Source organism: Columba livia, chromosome 3, assembly GCF_036013475.1.
Source record: "Columba livia isolate bColLiv1 breed racing homer chromosome 3, bColLiv1.pat.W.v2, whole genome shotgun sequence".
NCBI classification, from domain to species: Eukaryota; Metazoa; Chordata; class Aves; order Columbiformes; family Columbidae; genus Columba; species Columba livia.
Window position 1 is genome coordinate 62,833,355 of NC_088604.1, and position 17,546 is coordinate 62,850,900.

The 17,546-nt window shown below is 43.5% G+C and overlaps 3 protein-coding genes across 12 annotated transcripts in view; 2 read left to right on the top strand and 1 right to left on the bottom strand.

The window, feature by feature from the left end:
* NMBR (neuromedin B receptor) overlaps positions 1 to 4,780 on the bottom strand; it is an 18,229-nt gene extending 13,449 nt beyond the window's left edge. Inside the window, exon 1 of one of the 3 annotated variants that reach the window (XM_005507726.3) lies at positions 3,839 to 4,780. In XM_005507726.3, the coding sequence (XP_005507783.2) occupies positions 3,839 to 4,254 (416 nt within the window). In that variant the 5' untranslated portion in view covers positions 4,255 to 4,780. The remainder of the gene's footprint in view (positions 1 to 3,838) is intronic. The other 2 variants (XM_065057211.1, XM_021294872.2) reach the window with 2 other exon arrangements.
* GJE1 (gap junction protein epsilon 1) lies at positions 4,402 to 15,228 on the top strand. 2 transcript variants are annotated; one of them, XM_065057222.1, is made up of 3 exons: positions 10,838 to 11,370; positions 11,968 to 12,150; positions 12,567 to 15,228. In XM_065057222.1, exons 1-3 carry the CDS (start codon positions 11,332 to 11,334, stop codon positions 12,960 to 12,962), a joined length of 618 nt encoding a protein of 205 aa, XP_064913294.1. In that variant the 5' UTR covers positions 10,838 to 11,331; the 3' UTR covers positions 12,963 to 15,228. The 2 variants fall into 2 exon arrangements, with proteins under 2 accessions (XP_064913293.1, XP_064913294.1); XM_065057221.1 differs by lacking the exon at positions 11,968 to 12,150 and having other exon boundaries at positions 4,402 to 11,370; positions 12,567 to 12,705.
* Positions 15,229 to 17,286: 2,058 nt separating this feature from the next.
* VTA1 (vesicle trafficking 1) overlaps positions 17,287 to 17,546 on the top strand; it is a 39,168-nt gene continuing 38,908 nt past the window's right edge. For 6 of the 7 annotated variants that reach the window (XM_065057218.1, XM_065057214.1, XM_065057216.1 and 3 more), the window contains exon 1: positions 17,287 to 17,493. In XM_065057218.1, the coding sequence (XP_064913290.1) occupies positions 17,385 to 17,493 (109 nt within the window). In that variant the 5' untranslated portion in view covers positions 17,287 to 17,384. The remainder of the gene's footprint in view (positions 17,494 to 17,546) is intronic. The other variant, XM_065057219.1, reaches the window with a different exon arrangement.

Sequence of the window (17,546 nt, forward strand, 5' to 3'; positions counted from 1 at the left end):
GACCCAGGTTGCATTCTGATTAAAATGCGTGGCCCACCATGAATGTAAATTGAAAAACTGCTCCCTGGAGCAGTGAAGAAGTTCACAGATGGTTCAAGTCAGGCATAGTTCAAGTCAGGTTCATCCCTAGTTGCTGTCCTTTCTGCAGTAACGACATGGTGGCACACCTTTTCTTTATGTGTGCCATGCTGTAGTCCCTCTGGCTACACTTCTCCTCTCACCTCTTTATTTTTACCCTCCTTATCCAAGACCACAGCAAGTCCTGGAACTTTCTAATCAACATCCATTAGCCCTGACCAAAACTCCAGCCTCTGGAGAAGTAAGCTCAACAGGGGGACCCATTTTTAATTCCTTGTGCCACTACACCTCTAGGAAGTGCCCCACTGGCTGTGATGCATCAGCTCTGTGGGCACTTTCAGGGTGTGCTGAGTGCTATCGGGGGTGTTCTGCTCTGTGGCCCCCTTAGTTTCCTATAATTTTTCTGTACATTTTTGTCCCCCAGCAAGAGGAGTAGTGGCCTTGAGGGACAGGGGTTCTGTCCCTGCCTATCTCCCATGCAGCAATGGGAGGAGACATCTGGCTCAGCAGCACTGTTCCTGTGCTGCCTTCTGTACCCCAGAAGACATAGAGATCCCACCCTCTCCCAATGACAACATGCTGCACAACCAGTGCCACCACTGCATCATCTCTGCTGACACCATCCCCACCAGTGCCGCTGACCTCCCACCCCTATCTGCCCCAAAATGTGTGGGACTGCAGCAAGGCACCACTGCTCACCCACAGCAGCAAGACCCACAGGAGCTCAAGGGTGTGAAGGGCTGTTTGGTGGGACCAACTGCTGTTCCTGGGATGTTGATGGGCAACCTTGGGCAGATCTGCTGCATTTTGCCAATTTCAATCTCCAAGTATTTTCTAGGAAAGTCTGAGAAGCACCGTTACAAGTTGCATATCATGTTTGGGAAAAAAAAGAAAAACAAAACCCGCAAACAACAACCAAACAAAAAACAACACCCCCCCCCCACACACACACACACAAAAAAAATGACAACAACAACAAAACACCTCAGTACTAGATAAGGAAGCTTCTGAAAGAAGGTGCATGTTTGTCACACTGAAAGCACTAGTGATGTTGAGTTGAACTTCTGTGACAATAACTCATACAAAATAAAGCAAATTTAGAAAATAAATATATGCAATGAATACTACTTTTTCTTCCCTGTAGCTTCAATTTGTAAGTAACAATCATTCAGAGTTCATTGCTTCTGTAGCAGTTATTGTTAAATGTACCATATATATGTAATTTGCCATGCAGAATTTCCACATAAATAATAAGTGCTCATTATACCGTGGAAACCAAGACAACCTCCCTTATCCTAATTCACATAGGCACACTGTAAAGGATTCTAAATATTTGTAGATTCATTCCTTAGTGCCATCAGTGTCTGGAGTTCTATACACTCTGTAGTAATAGGGAATAAAAAGCAAGAAAAGCTTTAATGGTCATATACTAAAACATTCTATCAGCACTATCTGTGAAAGAAGGAGTCACTGAGAAGACATTGTATAGAAGATAAAATACACACTAGATTATAATGGAGCCTTTTTAGCAACGTCACTGCTTCCAAATTGCTAACATCCTATGGCAGATTTGCCTATCTGGAGTTAACACTGTCCCAAGCCAAGCCTCACCTCCTCAGCACCTCTTAGATGCAGGATGTTGCCATCACTCCTGATCTTCTGACATAATTACCTCTAGCTGATCTAGTAAAGATGACACATGTTAGGATCTGGCTATGAATTAGTGTGACAAAAATGTCTCCACACCAGTGCCTCCCCTTTATTTCGACACAAGTGTCACACAAAAACGTAGACCTGAGTCCAACCCATACTCCACTGAGAGTCCAGCCAAGTTCACTCAAAGATGGCTTGGCCACTAGCAGATAAGACATGGGTCTCTGAAGTCAGTGACTGCTCTTCTGATAAGAAAAAAAAAAAAAAAAAAAAAGTGGTTTTTGTTCTCAGTAACTGAAAATATAACTACAAAGGATAAAGAAAGAGAGTTGTCAAATCCTTAAAATAACCTTCTCTGATATTCATCTATATTGTGGACTCAAAAATCCTAGAGGAATGTATTTGTTATGAGTTTATATGGTCACAGCACACCATCTGTAGTTAATGCATTCAATATAAATGGATCCAGCATAATTACTTCTTTAATCTTTCCTGATGTTAAAAGAAGCACATACAATTATATGGAAAAAGCAAACAATGGATGGTCCAAAACTATAGAAAAAGTAAATGAATCCTTAAATATTAAATCACCAGCATTCCCTCACTTTCTATTTCACTACAGATACTACCTCCTCTGCAAATAACTTCTTCCCTTTTCAAATAAGATACTGTAATTATGCTTTTAAACACAGGAAATAGAGCAGAAATAAAACTGCAAGGTTTTCTTGGCCCTCCAAGGACAGTTTTTTACATACTCTTAAACTGAGGTAATCAGGGAGTTACAGGTGTTCACTTCTAACCAGGGGGTTACAGGAGTTTGCTTTAAAGTATGTTTTTTAAGCTTTTATTCAAAAATAGAATCCATTTGCATATGTTATAAAGTGTTTACACACAACTAGTTTAGGTCTTGACTCAAACACCACTGAAATTGATGGCCACTGAAGACTGCTCTCAGGTGGAGTCAAATGATTTACTGAACTGGTTTAAAAAAAAAAAAAAAAAGGCAAAAAAAGGCAAAAAAGAGTAATAGTCTATAAAGAAAGGATTTAAAGTTTTAAAGAAACATTATTGTAAGGGTGAAGACATATTACTAAACTCAAGCTTTTACATCATGCACCAATGTAATGCACTTGTTCGACTTAAAATCCAAACAAAAGAAAATGGGACATTTCCTATGGAGAAGCAATTGAAGCAATTGAACATTTTCATTTCTCGCTGGGAAAAAAAAAAAAAAAAAAAATCTTTCGATAATGGAGGAAAGATAATTTCATTTAATTTAAGGTTGCCAATTACACTGCCAGATTTTGTCTTTCAGAGCATGGAGCACAGTCCAATAGCCATTCAGTTGCTATAAGACCCTTAAGTATCTATTTATGTTATCTGGAAGGAAAAGTTTGGGGTCCAGGTCTTTCTTTCTTCCTAGTTTGACAAGTGCTAGAGATGGCAGTCTTACTTTCTAGTTTGTTTTGAGTAAGTTTATTCTTTTCTTTTTCTTTTCTATAAGTTCAGAAGAATCCAAAATGTTAGAACAAAAAGTTTAACATTGATAATTACAGCAGTAGAGTTTGGTGCCTTTAAATTCCCAGAGGCTGAACAAGTTCTGGCAGTCATCTCTAGTAACCTGCTCTTCTACTAGTGCGCAAACACACACACACACACACACACACAGTTTCTCAGCAGAAAGAAACAAATCTATTAAAAATACCTCTGTGCTTGACTTGGTTTAAATTGCTCACTGCCTGTTGACTTATCACTGTGTTTTGTCACGGACTGTATTTAGGGTCTAAAATCTTCCTCTAATGAATAGGATTTCAATATATGAGCTGTTACAGAACCATCTCAGAGGTGCAGGAGACAGTTCTAGCATCTGGTATCCTGGAAGTTGGAGGCCCACGTGCACCCATCTTCAGAAACCCTTTAACTTAAGTTAGTACCAACCAGACTTGCCATGAGTCGGTGAGGCAAGGAGAAGCACCTTATACGTTGGAATGAGGGAACTGCAAACCAGGGATGCCTTACCAGAGGGGTGCTTCACCTTTCATGCCAGCTCTGGCTAGCTTTAGCCCAAGCTGCAGAGAGCTGAGACAGGGCAGCCCAGCTTTCCTACCTGTCAGCACTGAGGGCAGTGAGGGTGAAGACAGAGACACCAACCGAAGTGAGCTGGATAGCAGGGATGAGCTTGCAGCCCACCTCCCCAAAGAGCCACTCCTCGGAGAAATACCGTGAGGCATCCACAGGCACACAGGTCACTAGCAACAGCAGATCACCGGCAGCCAGGCTGGAGATGAAGATGTTTGGCACACTCCTCATGGCACTGTTGGAGATGAAGATCTTCATGAGGGTGATGTTACCCAGCAAGCCCACAGTGATGATGAGCAGGTAAAGTGAAGGAATCACACAGCGGATGATGAACATGGCCGTGCCCCGTGCTGGGGACAGCAGGGCTGTGTCTGGCACCAGCCGGGCGCTCCCATTCTCCCCGAGGGGCAATGCTGTGAGCTCGGGAGCCAGCTCTCCCTCCATCCTCCAGCTTCAGGCAGATCGGGGTTGTCCCGTGCAAAGTGCAATGGGAACCACTGGAAAGCTTCACCTCCCTGCAAGTCAACCAACTTTATCCCTTCTGCCTTTCTTCCTTCCCCTTTTTCTCTGCCGAGTTTTCTCCTCTCAGAAATGCAGAGGAAGCGCTGTCCGCCTGTGCAGTGGCAGAGGGTGGGGGGGGTAAAAACTCCCGCGCCGCTCCCTTTCAGCTCTTCGGACAGGCCCGCTCCCGGGGGGAGGGAGGGCAAGATCCTGCGCCTCCTGAGCACCAACTGCCATCAGGACCGCAGCCTGCCCTCGCCCCCGGTAGCGTCCTCGGGGCGCCGCCGCCGCCGCGGAGCCGCGGTCCGGCCGTCTCTCCGCACCCGCGGGGGCCAGAGCGGACACCCGGGGGAACCGCGGGCCGGGTCCTCGCTGCCGTGGAGCCGCCGGCGCTGTCCAGCGGCGCTGGTGCTGCTCGCCCCGCCGCTGCGGGCGGAGCCGGACCCGGGGGTGAGGCGCAGACCAAGCCCGCGGCTTGCTCCGCAGTCCCGATTTATACCTGGTGCTGGGAGGAGCCGCCCCGCCGCTCCTCCTGCAAGCGCTCGTGCTCTCGCCCCAACCCCCGAGGCGCCGAGAAGGATCTTGCGCGGAGGGGAAACGCGGAGCGCAGCCCCAATAGGCACTGCCCGGCAAACCGGGGAGCTGTCCGCCACGTCGGGCGGAAGGCGGGATCGCCTGCGGGAAGCCCGTCGTCCAGTATCTTACCCGGGTGAAACCACGGCGCTTTGAAATGCAGGGTGACAGGGAGCGAGGGACTTGGAGATGAGGGGATTTTATTTCTGTTATCCAGCTATGGGTTCTGAATAGACCCTGCTTGAAGACATCAGCTGCCTCTAAAGTTTCATGGTTTGATTTGCGAAGCTGCATTTCATGTTACTGTCGACTGTGGAAATGGGGGCAGCTGAGCTGTTTTATCCATGACTTACTATTCAAATGGTATAACAGAGTGGTGAACGTTGTTCACCTCTTCAAAGTGCAGCATTTATTCCTAATGTTTCTTGCTTTCCAGTGAGATAATACATTTTACTTCCTAGTGTGTGCACGTGTAGTCTTTCCAAACAGCTCCAACTGTTTCCAGCAGAAGCCATGAACATAGGTAGCAGTGCAAATATGCTGGAAGAGGGGCAGACCTACTGGACTGAAGTTTTCAAGATAAAGAGCTAAGGCAGATGAATAACAGCATTTGCCAGTGACATACTCTGCAGATGGATTCTTTCCCTTCCTCTTCTCAAAAGGGAGAAGGTATGAGCTTGCAGTGAACTTGCTTGTTCATATTACTAAAATAGTTCTTTTGAAGCCCTATGGGTTTATGACAGGTGTATGGAGAAAGCAAACAAATGAATGGAGGACTTGCTGGAGTGAGAGAAAGAGTTTGACCACTGAAATACCAGAAGAAAAGCATTAATACATAGCCTGTTCGTGCCATGCTGTCCAGTGAAGGAATTTAATTTAACAGACATTAGCGATTTATCCTAAATAACCTTTTTCTAAGATATCAAACAAAAAGTAATATTACTTCTTAAAAGTTACACCTCTCTGTATCTATTGATTGGTCTTTGTGACTCTTCTCGCTTCCGTGAATATATGAACATGTTACAGTTGTGCAAATTACTGTTTCATATAAAACTGATTACTTTATTATAATAGAAAACCCAGCCAGTGCTAGTCCTCAGAAGTGAGCAGGCTAGAGACTTCATCTTTACCATTAGTCAGCTGATAGGAATGGTCACAGAGATCCTCTGGAAGTGATTCTTTTTACTGATCAAGTTTCCTTAAACTAGTATCAAATTCAACTACATTCCCTTCAAAGCACCCTTACTGTTGTCTTGGATATTTATCACAGCTGCTGGTACTCTCTACTTTGCTGAGCATATACAAAATTTTCTAAGACCATCAACATTCAGGTCTCCGCAAGCAGTCTGAATCAGTCTTTTTCGTTCCCATTAGTTGGATCCAATATGTGCCTTTAACGCTGTAACCCCAGAGTATGGCCCCTTCACTAATTTATTTGAAAATGGGCTTATGTGTGAACAATCAATATGATTCCCACTGGGAGAATAGTTTAAAGTCAACACATATTTAATATTGATTTATCTGGAACAACAGGAAGCCAACTCTTTTTGAACGAGTATCAACAGAACACTTCAAAAACTTCTATTGGCATAAACTTCTTGCAGTTTGCATGGAGAGAGGTGAGACCCCTTGCTTTTTGTTGCACAACACACCACTCTTACTGCTGCCCTCTGGGAGAATTTATTCCATCCTAGTAAGTTTTACCTGTCCTTTAGTCCATGGGATGGAATTCCTAAGGTTAAGAAATTAGGAACATACTCAGTGGGAATTTATTTTCCTGATTTTTACCAGTACTTGATTTTCTCTAGTCTATTTTTTCAGAACTCCAAACAGCAAGGAAATAAGGTTTGGAGACTGTGAGTGTCTCCAGCTCAAAGGAAACAGAAAGTTAGATTATGCTTCTAATGTCATTCAACAGATGTCTGTGTAAGGGCAAGGGAATATACTCAAACAGCATGAATATCATTTCCTGCAGAGGCAAAAAGGAGAGGAAAATGATCCACAGACCCTGACATAAACCAGCCGGAATTCGGATACCCACATACAAACTGTCCATCATTCTGTTTTCAAACAAAAGAATCCACTTGTCTCTTTGGATGTTAGTTCACTTTGCAGTCTAGAGAAATTCTCATTGTACAGCTGTGACACAGTACTTAAAACAAGAACAAAGGAAAGAGCACCACAGGTAAGTCTCCTTAGTGGGAAAGAAACTGAGCACAGGCTGAAATCAGCCAGCACAGATCCAGCATATCTGGGAGTTCAACATCACACGGCAGGGACTGCAACAACTTGGAAACGTGGGGGGAAATCTGCTTCATCAGTAAATCCCAAATGTACGGATGCAAAATCAGTCTGTGTAGGAGTGAGGAACTGCACACATCTCAAAACCCCCTCTACTGAGAACTGCTTCTAACAGGGGAAAAGGCTCCTTTCACACGTTTGTGCAGCTTAAGGTGCTTGATAATTCTGGGGCTAATTCCAAATTTGCATATCACAAAAAACTGTGTAGTCCCATGAAGAGCCAAGCATATCTGTCACCAAGACTACCCGCAGTAAGTAGCCTTTAATCACGCATGGTTCAAACTAAATGAGACCCGTGTCCAAATGCAACCCGGGAAGTGATCATGTTTGAAGGCCTGATCATCAGTCATGTGTTAAAAAGAAACAGGACAACAAACAAGGAACAAATAGTATTCATTTTAAACACTGAGCATTAAGAACCAAACCTTAGAGAAATTTTTGTCGTATCTTGCATTAGACCAGCAGATACAGCTGGAAAAAGTGGACATGTACTGTAGCAGAGTCACTTCTCTCAGACAGTTAGATGTACAATAACCTCCAGTAAGTCATGTCTTCTTCTAACTCAAATATAGGCTTTCTTAATTTGGTTGAGGTTTGTTTTGGCATAGACTTCCATTACCTTTCAACTTATTGGGTCAGAGGCTCTATTTAAAGGACAAGAGGATACAGAATTAGATCACTTCCCTTATCCCCAGGTTTCAAAATAGGTAACAGGGTTTGCTACTGCTACTTATGAGTGTAGCTGGAAGTGGACCCAAGAAGCTGACAGCAAGAGTATCCAGAGATGGAGAAAGGAGGGAAGGGAAACAAGGGCTCTCTATGTGGATATGAAACACTGTGCTGTGGAGCCTTGAAGGAGGACAAATGATTGGCTTCTAAGGCTACCTCTCTAAGGCTAGACCACAAACCTCTGTGACTCTTTTACTAGTAAAATAGCACTGAAAATCAATAGTCTCATATGCAATGTCAGTGCATTCCCTGGGAGAAATCTATATGAGAAGAATTACTTCAAAAATAATTGTTGTGGACTTATGTAGAGAGTCTCACAACTGGCATAAGCTAGCGAATTTGATATATTCAAAATAGAAATGCTGAGTTCAACTACAGTTTCAGGATTCCAGATAATAGAAGTAGCTATGCTATGTGGTCAGAGCCGAGCTGTGTCCATCAGCAATACTATGTCCTCGGAGCACTGGGCTGCAAGGAGGAATAGTTTGTGACCTCCCAGGCCTGGCAAAGCTGCAAAAAACACCAATATGGAAATTCCTCTTCATTAGGTCTGCATGACTGGATGTGGTGATGGTGGAAAAGAAAGATAGAGAGTGATTCACCATGCCTATTTCTTAATTTTTCAAAAAATTCTTGTTAGACTAAACAGGTTTTGCATTAATTCAATTAAAAAAATAGTGAGGAAGAAGCCTTAGGTATGACACACATCTCCCCAGACTGAGCACCATGGCTGAGCCCATATCCCTGTGCAATTAACCCAAACTCTCCTTAGTCTATCCTCAACTCCCTGACTTTGCATGCTGCCTGCTACTCTTTGTGCTAAACACACAGCAGCAGGCAGCCAGGAGGATCTGAGGAAGCCACCTGCCTCCTAAGACTCCTGCCCTAGCTGAAGGTGAGGCAACCTCCATCTGAGGTCTGAACTGCAGTCGAGGCACCAGTCTGCAGCTAGTAGAGGCCTCCACTGTGTCTAAGCTTCAATGTGGGGAACTTTGCAAACCAAAAGGGAAATTCAGGTGCTTCCAGCACTGAGCAAAGCTGAAAAGCTGGCCAAAGAGAGTGTTCTCCAAGATTTAGGTATGCAAGCTCTCTTTTGGTATACAAAATCTTATCTTACTGATGCCAGTTCATTTTTTTGGGCCATGTCATTTTGTGTGATTTCTATGGTGCCTTTTTTTCATGCCACAAGGTTAACAGGTGTCATTACATTTAACCATACTAATAAAGCAATTAACTGGATACTTAATGTTAAACACACATTTCATCACTCTAAGCACAAGCACAGCTTGATGCACGCATTCAGTTTCCAACTGTTCAACTGTGGTTATTCAGTAGGATTTCAATTCATTAAAAGGTTAAAGAGCACATGGCTGAGTTGCAACCTTGAGCTGAAAGCCAGACTTAGGACTCACTTAGAAAAAAGTGTGATATCAATATCTTCCACCTCATGTGTGCATGATAGACAAGCAATAGACAGCTGTTCCTGCAGATTCAAAATGAATAATGATTTTCTGTCAAGAAAGTCCCAAGGAACTGCTTGAGTTGCCTTAGCAGACTGCACTGAAAAGGACTGCAGAAGTAGGAGTTTTCAGCTCTCCCATTATTGCTTTTAAAACATTTCTGCTTAAAGAGATTCTAAGAAATACCAATACAAGTATTCTTTGAAGTATATTCAACAGTAGGCTTTACATTTTTTTTAAATTAAGTGATTAAAATATTATTGATATAAAACATCTGTCCAGCATGCTGAGCTAACGTAGTAATTTTATAGTACTGTGGAAACATTAAAAATTGCTTTTTGAGTACAATTAAACTCCATATGTATTATGAGCAGAAGAAAAACAATTTACTGTAAACAATTATTGCATTTTTGTGAAGGCTAGTCACACATCCTGAGAACCACAATATTTTATTGCAGGTCACATACCTGGGAGATTATCGCTTTTAGTTCATTCAATGTATACAAACCTCGGCATTCTCTCTACACAGTGGAGCAGCAGATTGCATTTTAAAAAGTTTAGAAACTCAGTCTCAGTACTACAACCACAGCACCTTTTAGAGCCCTCCAGGAGATACACAGACATTTAAATAACTGCCTGAAAAAGGAGCTGTAGTAAATAACACATAGTTATTGAAGCACTTTTCACCTTCATCATCATCTACCTACTTCAGCAGATGCAGGGCAGGTTCCCCTTACAAAGGGTGTCCCGATGTTTTGAAACAGCTATTCTAATCATGCCATTAATATAGTCATTGTGGTGTCTTTTAGAGTCACAGCAGTCGAACCCATACAAAAAATGAGCCATGATTCCTATCTCTTCCCTCCTCCTCCTGCTTCCGTGCCTATGAGCATACATCACTGAGGGAACAACACCTTTTGTTACATCATCTGGAAGTCACACTGCAAACAATTACAAGGAGGCTTTCTCATAAGTTTAGAGATAAAATAATAAATGCCCCCTTTTGTATTTGGTGGCTGGATTTCACTTTCCTGTGCATCCTTTTCAGAACACCGAATAAGCTACAGCGCACCACCAACTGAATGACGAGCTACCTCTTCCCCTCCTCTGGTTTCCCACCTCCACCCTTCTTCCCTCTACCTTCTCATAAAACTCCCACTAGGTTCAAACTACTATGCTGAGGTACATCCCCGTGTTTCACTGGGCAGATGTTCATGACCAGGAGTGTCTGGCACATGCACAGCTCTTCTGGAGTTCTTTCAACTGTGCATATGGAGTAGGCTGTCAAATTACTAAACGCAATTCTTGCCATTAAATCATTTGTAATAATATTGGAGTGGCTAATATTATTTGTTTTAGTTCAATTGTGATTTCTTTGAATTCAGAATCTTGTACATACAGCTTCCAAGTCCAGTTGCATCCTTACTTTCTATTTGACTTAGTTAAATACAAGTTATTAAGCTCTAGATGGTGTAAACTGAACCTGTCAGCAGCCCAGGAGGCTGCCTCTGCGCCCCAGTTCGCGGAGCCCCGGCTCGTCCGAGACGAACGCGTCGGAGCTGCCCTACTGCGGAGCCCCCGGGACCGGGACCGGGACCGCGACCGGCGCGGGAGAGAGGCAGCGCGGGGGAGCTGCGGCCGGGCTGGGGCGATGGTCGGAGCTGTGAATACCCCGAGGCGGGGGTGAAAGGCCGGCGCAAGGCAGCGAGGCAAGAACAGGGGAGCACCCGGCAGCAGTGTGGCGGTGGCGGACGGTGCTGCTGACAGTGCTGGCCGGGGATTACCGTCCGGCGCCAGCGGAGTCCGCTTTCGCTGCGGCCGCCAGCTCCCCGAGCGCCGGGGCCCGCCCGGGGGTCAAAGGGAGGAGCGAGCCGGAGCTGGAGCCGGAGCCGGGGCCGGGGCTGGGGTTGGGGTTGCCTCCGGCCGCCGCCGCCCGCGCAGAGCGCTTTCCCCAGCCATGTCCCCCAACTACATGCGGAGCTTCTCGGAAGGATGTGTGAGTAACGCGAAGCCAGAGCCGGGAGCGAGGAATTCGGCCACAAAACCTCGCGGCGGCCGCGACCCCCATCCCCCGAGCACTGAGCAGCGGTGCCGGCTGCCTCCTGCATGAACCGCTCAGCAGCAGGGCTGCCCGGACGGGAAACGGGCCTGTCTGGGCGCTACAAATGACCCCTTGGGGAAGCTGGAATTTAATTTGCAATAACAAGTACCTTTAGGTTTGATGATGGCACAGGCGGTCCTTCTTTTGCCATCACCTGACATCATGTAGAATCGATACAATAGCAAAATGAATGGACTTCTGGTCGAAGCGTCCAGCTCTGCCTGGCACATTCTGCAACAGCAGAATACAGATAAAGGCAGTGAAACAAATTAACAGAGAAAACTGAATGTTTATATAAAATTAGTAGCAACAATTAAGTGTTCTAATCCATTATTTTGTTAGAAAGCTACTGCAGCCCTCACAGGCAAACCCTCTCCTTTTAAAACAAGTAGAATAAAATAAATATTTCAGATAACGAAAATTAGCGAATAGGCCCTCAAGAATAATGCTGTCCATTTTTGTTTTCATGTTGAATAACCCTGTGATCTCCAGCTCAGGCCACCAACGGTGATCGGCCAATTCCACACCCTTTTCTTTGGCTCAGTTCGTATGTTTTTCCTTGGTGTTCTGGGCTTTGCTGTTTATGGAAATGAGGCCTTGCATTTCAGCTGTGACCCAGACAAGAGAGAGGTTAATCTTTTCTGTTACAACCAGTTCAGGCCTATAACCCCTCAGGTAATTATCTTTTGGTTTGTTTTTGTTTTGGTTTTGTTTTTTTTAATTGTATAAATCCAGTGTTAAGAAAATAAACTGCAAAAAAATAAACCTAATTATTCCACATGAGAAGTAATAACTGATTGAGATAGTTATCACCTTTTTCTTGAGTATTTTCCTTTTAATAACCTTTAATATGTGAATAAATATGGTGTTGTGCTTTCTATCCTTCATAACAATGATATTCACATTTCAGAAACCAACTGAACTTTTAAAATTAAAACATAACTGTGACTTCTACCTTTATCATAATGTAAGTGTTTATACATCTTAGACATATCAAAAACAGACTGGCAAAATGTTCCAATATGTGCGTGGTTTAGCTGTCCTGATACTGCTGTAAATCATCTGACAACTACATTTCCGTTACATTTTAGGTATTCTGGGCATTACAGCTGGCGATTGTACTGATACCTGGAGCCTTTTTTCACCTTTGTGCTGCATGTAAGAGCATCACACAGGAAGAAATCCTCCAAAAGTCATTCTACACTGGTTTTTATATCTTCACTGTTTTCTTAAGGATTATCCTTGAAGTTGTGGCTTTTTGGCTTCAGATTCAGCTCTTTGGTTTCAAAGTGAACGCAATCTACATGTGTAATGTGGGAACTCTTGAGAAGAAGTTTAACATTACCCGGTGCATGGTGCCAGAGCACTTTGAAAAGACAATTTTTCTTATTGCAATGTACACATTTACTGTGATTACAGTGGTCTTGTGTGTTGCCGAAATTTTTGAGATCTCATGTAGAAGGCTAGGTTTCTTAAAAACTCAGTGAAGTCAATCACTCCTAGTCATTTACCACCCTGTCCACCTGCAGTTTTATAGCAATGATTTCAAGCTATAACAAAAAAAAAACCAAACTCCTGTCCTCTATGCAGTGCTGCAGAAGAGATGATTACTGCTGCAGAGTAGTCATCTGACACTCACTCCTCACCTAAAAAACACTGCATTACCTGAATAATATTTGTTTCTGTGTCAAGACCAAAAGCAATAACATTTATAAAAGTAGCATGTTTTCATGACCTGCCACATACAACAGTTTTGCCTCCAGAGGAGTGCCTGTGTGTGAGAAGGAGGTTATTTATAATCATATTTTTATTCACATCTTTTACGAATACAGGTACTAATAAGATACTAATAAGGAGCTAATAAGGTTATTGACCTTCCAGGAAAAATTATTCCAGAGTTCTTACAGATTCTTATGGCTTTAGAATTAAGCGCTAATGGTGGTTAAGCTCTGGGTACCAGAAAGTATTCAAACTTTTTCCCAGGCAGTGTCCCTGTTGCAACCTGCATCTCACACCCTAGAGGCAGAGATTCCTGGTGAGACTGCAGTGACAAAAGGTCCACCAGTATCAGCTGACTTTGCAGTAGCCCAGCTGGTGTCACCTGCCAGCTGTGAATCTCCTTTTACAACTGAGAGAATACCATGATATTCTTTGCACTGACTGGAATGCCTTACCCTCACTATGTTTCAACTTATGATGTTGAAGATTTTTACCAATTTTGTATGATCACATTTTGAAGGAGTAAAGGGGCTTTATGACTTAGTTTTGCATAAGAAACTTAAAAGTTTCAAAATAAAATAATGGAGAAAAGCCCTTTCTGGGTCCAGTTATGCCTTGGTTTCAGTGAGAGTTGCTTGTACATGACTGCAGAATTGGGCCCACAGAACTTCTTGCTGTGTGTGTCACATCACATTGCTCTGACTAGAATTGCTAGAATAACAGTTAAAAAGAAGTCTGCATACTAAAAGTATTCTATGCAAGAAGTGTATTTGGATAGGTTAGGCCTTGAACTTATTATATAAGTATCAGATGTTTTTGTGTGTGACAGTCTCTTCTTAAGGACTAATAGACATCTTGAACTTAGAAGTTATTTCATTCCTTGTGCTTAAGTGAGGTAATGGAAACAAACAAACAAACAAACCAACCAACAACAACCAAAAAATTTCAGAACTGGAAAGAAAGGAGGAGGTAGTTTCCTGTATAATATATGTACAAATAGAAATAATAATAATTAGTTATTTATTTTCCTTTTGTTTTTAAAATATTTTCAATTTCTAGGAAAAAAAAAAAAAAAAGAAAGTTTCTTCCTCTTTCATAATTTTCTATGGCTACTAAATTGAACAATTTCTGTTCTGAATCACAGTGAAACAAGAGACTCAAACCCATCACTAATTAGCAATGATCCAGGAACCAGAAAGTTAAAAGGAGTCTGTAAGCATCTGTGGATACATTTTGAGGCCTGTAACACTGAAGGGAAGAATATATTTGCTTCTTGAATTGAAAAAATATCAAACAGAAAAGCATAAAAAGTTGAGATCCCGGTGACAGCATCTGGGTCCTTTTAGGAATATTTGCAAAAGTCTTGAAAAATTATTACAAAATCTTTTAGCATCAACTGTTGCTTAAGCAGTCCCAAGTGAGGTAGTGTTATAAGAGCCTTGTAAATCTCAACCACAAACTTATTACGTAAATAAGTCCTTATTACGTAAATAGAATTCCATGATTTAGGTGTCTTGGATTCGATTGCTTCTGGGCCATTTAAATCAAAGTGGGTCATAGCTAGATGTGTGGTTTTTTGATGAGCTGATGAAGAACAATATGATAAATTTCAATACATTCACTGTACTAAAGTATTAATGTTGTGTTATTTTTTCCCCTATAGAAGTTAATGTTGACTTAAATACATGTCCAGTTAACACTATCAGATTTGTGCAATATTAAACTAGGTATTTGATATTTGCAAGCATTAAAATAGAATAAGAATCACTGTGCTAATTTATTGTTTGCATAACATGCCATGTGCTTGGGTCAACTCATTAAATTTTTTTAATATACATTGGTATCCATTTGGAATTATTCTCTACAAGTTAAAGTTGTAATCTCAGGCAAAAATATTTTTATTTATAAATAAAATACAATATCTATTGCTACTAAAAAGAATTTACTTCCATGTGCTAAGTACAGTGGTGACCAACCATACTCAAATCACACTTAATCAGGTGTTTGTATCATAATAAAATAACTTCATCACGACCTTGTCAGTATTTTCCCTGGTGCTTCATATTTCCATTGCTTGTTATTCTTCTTCTGTAGATTTCAAATCACTTCAGAAAGGTCAGAGGAGTGCCAAAACCCACAGCCCCTCAGGGGACTTCCCCATTGCTGTCAAGAAAGAGCCCTGCAAAACTGTGACTGCCTGAGGACCCCTGTGGGGCTCTGGGAGCTGGATTACCCACCAACAGGCGCTTTCCCTTGGTGGTCAAAGTCTGGAACATATCAAAATATATTCTTCCAAAGCATTGACAACACAGATTTTTTTTTCTAAATTTCTTGTGAAATTAAAATTGTCAGATTCCTCAGTTTGTTTTTCATTTAAAAACAAAATGTGTGTTGTTGTCTTAACACAAATGTTTTTCTGTGACTGATTCCATCATCAGTTTCCCAAACACGTTGATGGAGATATTACATCCACATAAAGAAACCATTTCCCCACGGTTGTCAATGCTTCTCTTTCTTATATTTGCCATTTGTTTTCCTGGCATTCATTATGTCCTGAAGTATCTTTAAACTTTTCTTTTTCTTAGTCTTCCAAACTCCCAACTCTTTTATCCTCATTTACATCGCTCTCTCTCAACTTCCTTCCACCCTTACTCCCTCTGAGATTTATAATATGCCTGTGTGCATTTCTCAGTGTTTCACTGATTTTAGCTCGAATGCTTAGCAAATATTTGAGATTATCCTGAAGGCCTTCTTTTGTCATTATGAAAGGAATTATGTAATACGTTGGGGGATTCTTTGATCCAATTGTATTTCTGTACACAACGAACATGAAGTTCTGTCTCCCAGAACACAGTAGGAAGTATTTTCTTTGCTTACATCAGGGTCATATTATAAGCACTGCTTTGACTTTTTCACTGTTTTCCACCATATTCTGGCTGCCTCATTTTCCACAGACAGCACTCAAAGCAATCCCCAGCTTGTGTGTTACAGTCAGTTTTGTCTCTAGCCAGACATCATGCCCATTTAACTTCTCACTTAACAAAAATCCATAATTGCTCCCTCCATCATCTTGAATGAAACAAGCTAAATACACTCAGTAAGTGATGCGATTGCCTTTACATCAACGGTATAGTTGCTCTGGGCCAGACAGCTTCTAGTACGCCACTGCAAAATCCCAGTGCTATAACCACTCTATGTTCTGCTCCTTTCTTGACTTCCTTTCTGCTGTTCATCCGTCATTTCCTTTGTGTTCTCTTTTCAGAACTCTCCCATGATAGCAATGAGACAAGACAGCCACCTCTTCTGCCTCATGCCTCCCTCCAACATGCATCTGCCTCTGTGCCCTGGAGCACTGACCGCTCTCTTGCCTTGCAGATGGCCCTTTTGAGACCACGAGGAAGTCTGGCAATGGGGATTTAACTATGCTGTCAGAATGAGAAGATGACAAATGCTAAAGTAATTAATACTACAATTTGTGAGATCCATTTGAAACCATTTTGCTGCAATGGTTCCCATTTATTTTCCTGTTCTCATCCCCTCTCAGCAAAAGAGAAATGCCCAGAGGTTCCTCAAAGAAGACATCTGGGAACCGGTGATCCTGTGAGATGCACCTTCCAGGGCTGACAGCTGCTGGGAAGCAGCCCAGCCCAGTGAAGCACCATTAACCAGGGCGCTGGTGGCACAAGGCTTCTCTAGCAGGGCAGCCCAAGGGGAAGTTCTTCAACCTTTAAAGGGATTTTACTTGCAGCTCTACTTCCACGGGGAAGGTGTGCCAGCCCTTTGGGCGGACAGGCAGAAGGCTGGGACAGGGAAGGGCTAGGGAGGGCATCGCCGCTCAGCCCCAGATTGCCGGGCCGGGCCGCTGTTCCCCCGGCTGCACCAGCAAAAGCCCCGGCCGCCCTAAGGTCTCCACGCCCCCGGTGGCTATGGGACACGTTTCAAACACTTCGGAGACGCGTGAGGCTGCGCCTCCTCGCGGCCAGGACACACCGCCCGCCTGCGGAGACCCAGGTCCGGGGAAACCGCCCCGACGTCCGCTCAGCAGGGGGCGCTCTTCCCGGGCGCACGGCCACCAGCGGCAGCCCGCCCAGCACGTACGTGTCCCGACGGCCCACGCCGGAAGCGGAAGCGGCCGGCGCCAGGCTCGGGAGGGAGAGGCGTTGTGGGCTGCCCGTGGTTGCCGCTGCGCGATGGCGGCCGCGGCGCTTCCCCCGCTGCCGCCGCAGTTCAAGAGCATCCAGCACCATCTGCGAACCGCGCAGGAGCTGGACAAGCGCGAGCCGGTGGTGGCGTACTACTGTGAGTGAGGCGGCCGCAGCGCCGGCCCCCGGGCCAGGCCCGCCCCGGCCTAT

What these genes read in the sequence shown, in the direction of transcription:
- GJE1 (XM_065057221.1), top strand. Translation starts at nt 4,402, where the DNA reads ATGCAGAGGAAGCGCTGTCCGCCTGTGCAGTGGCAGAGGGTGGGGGGG.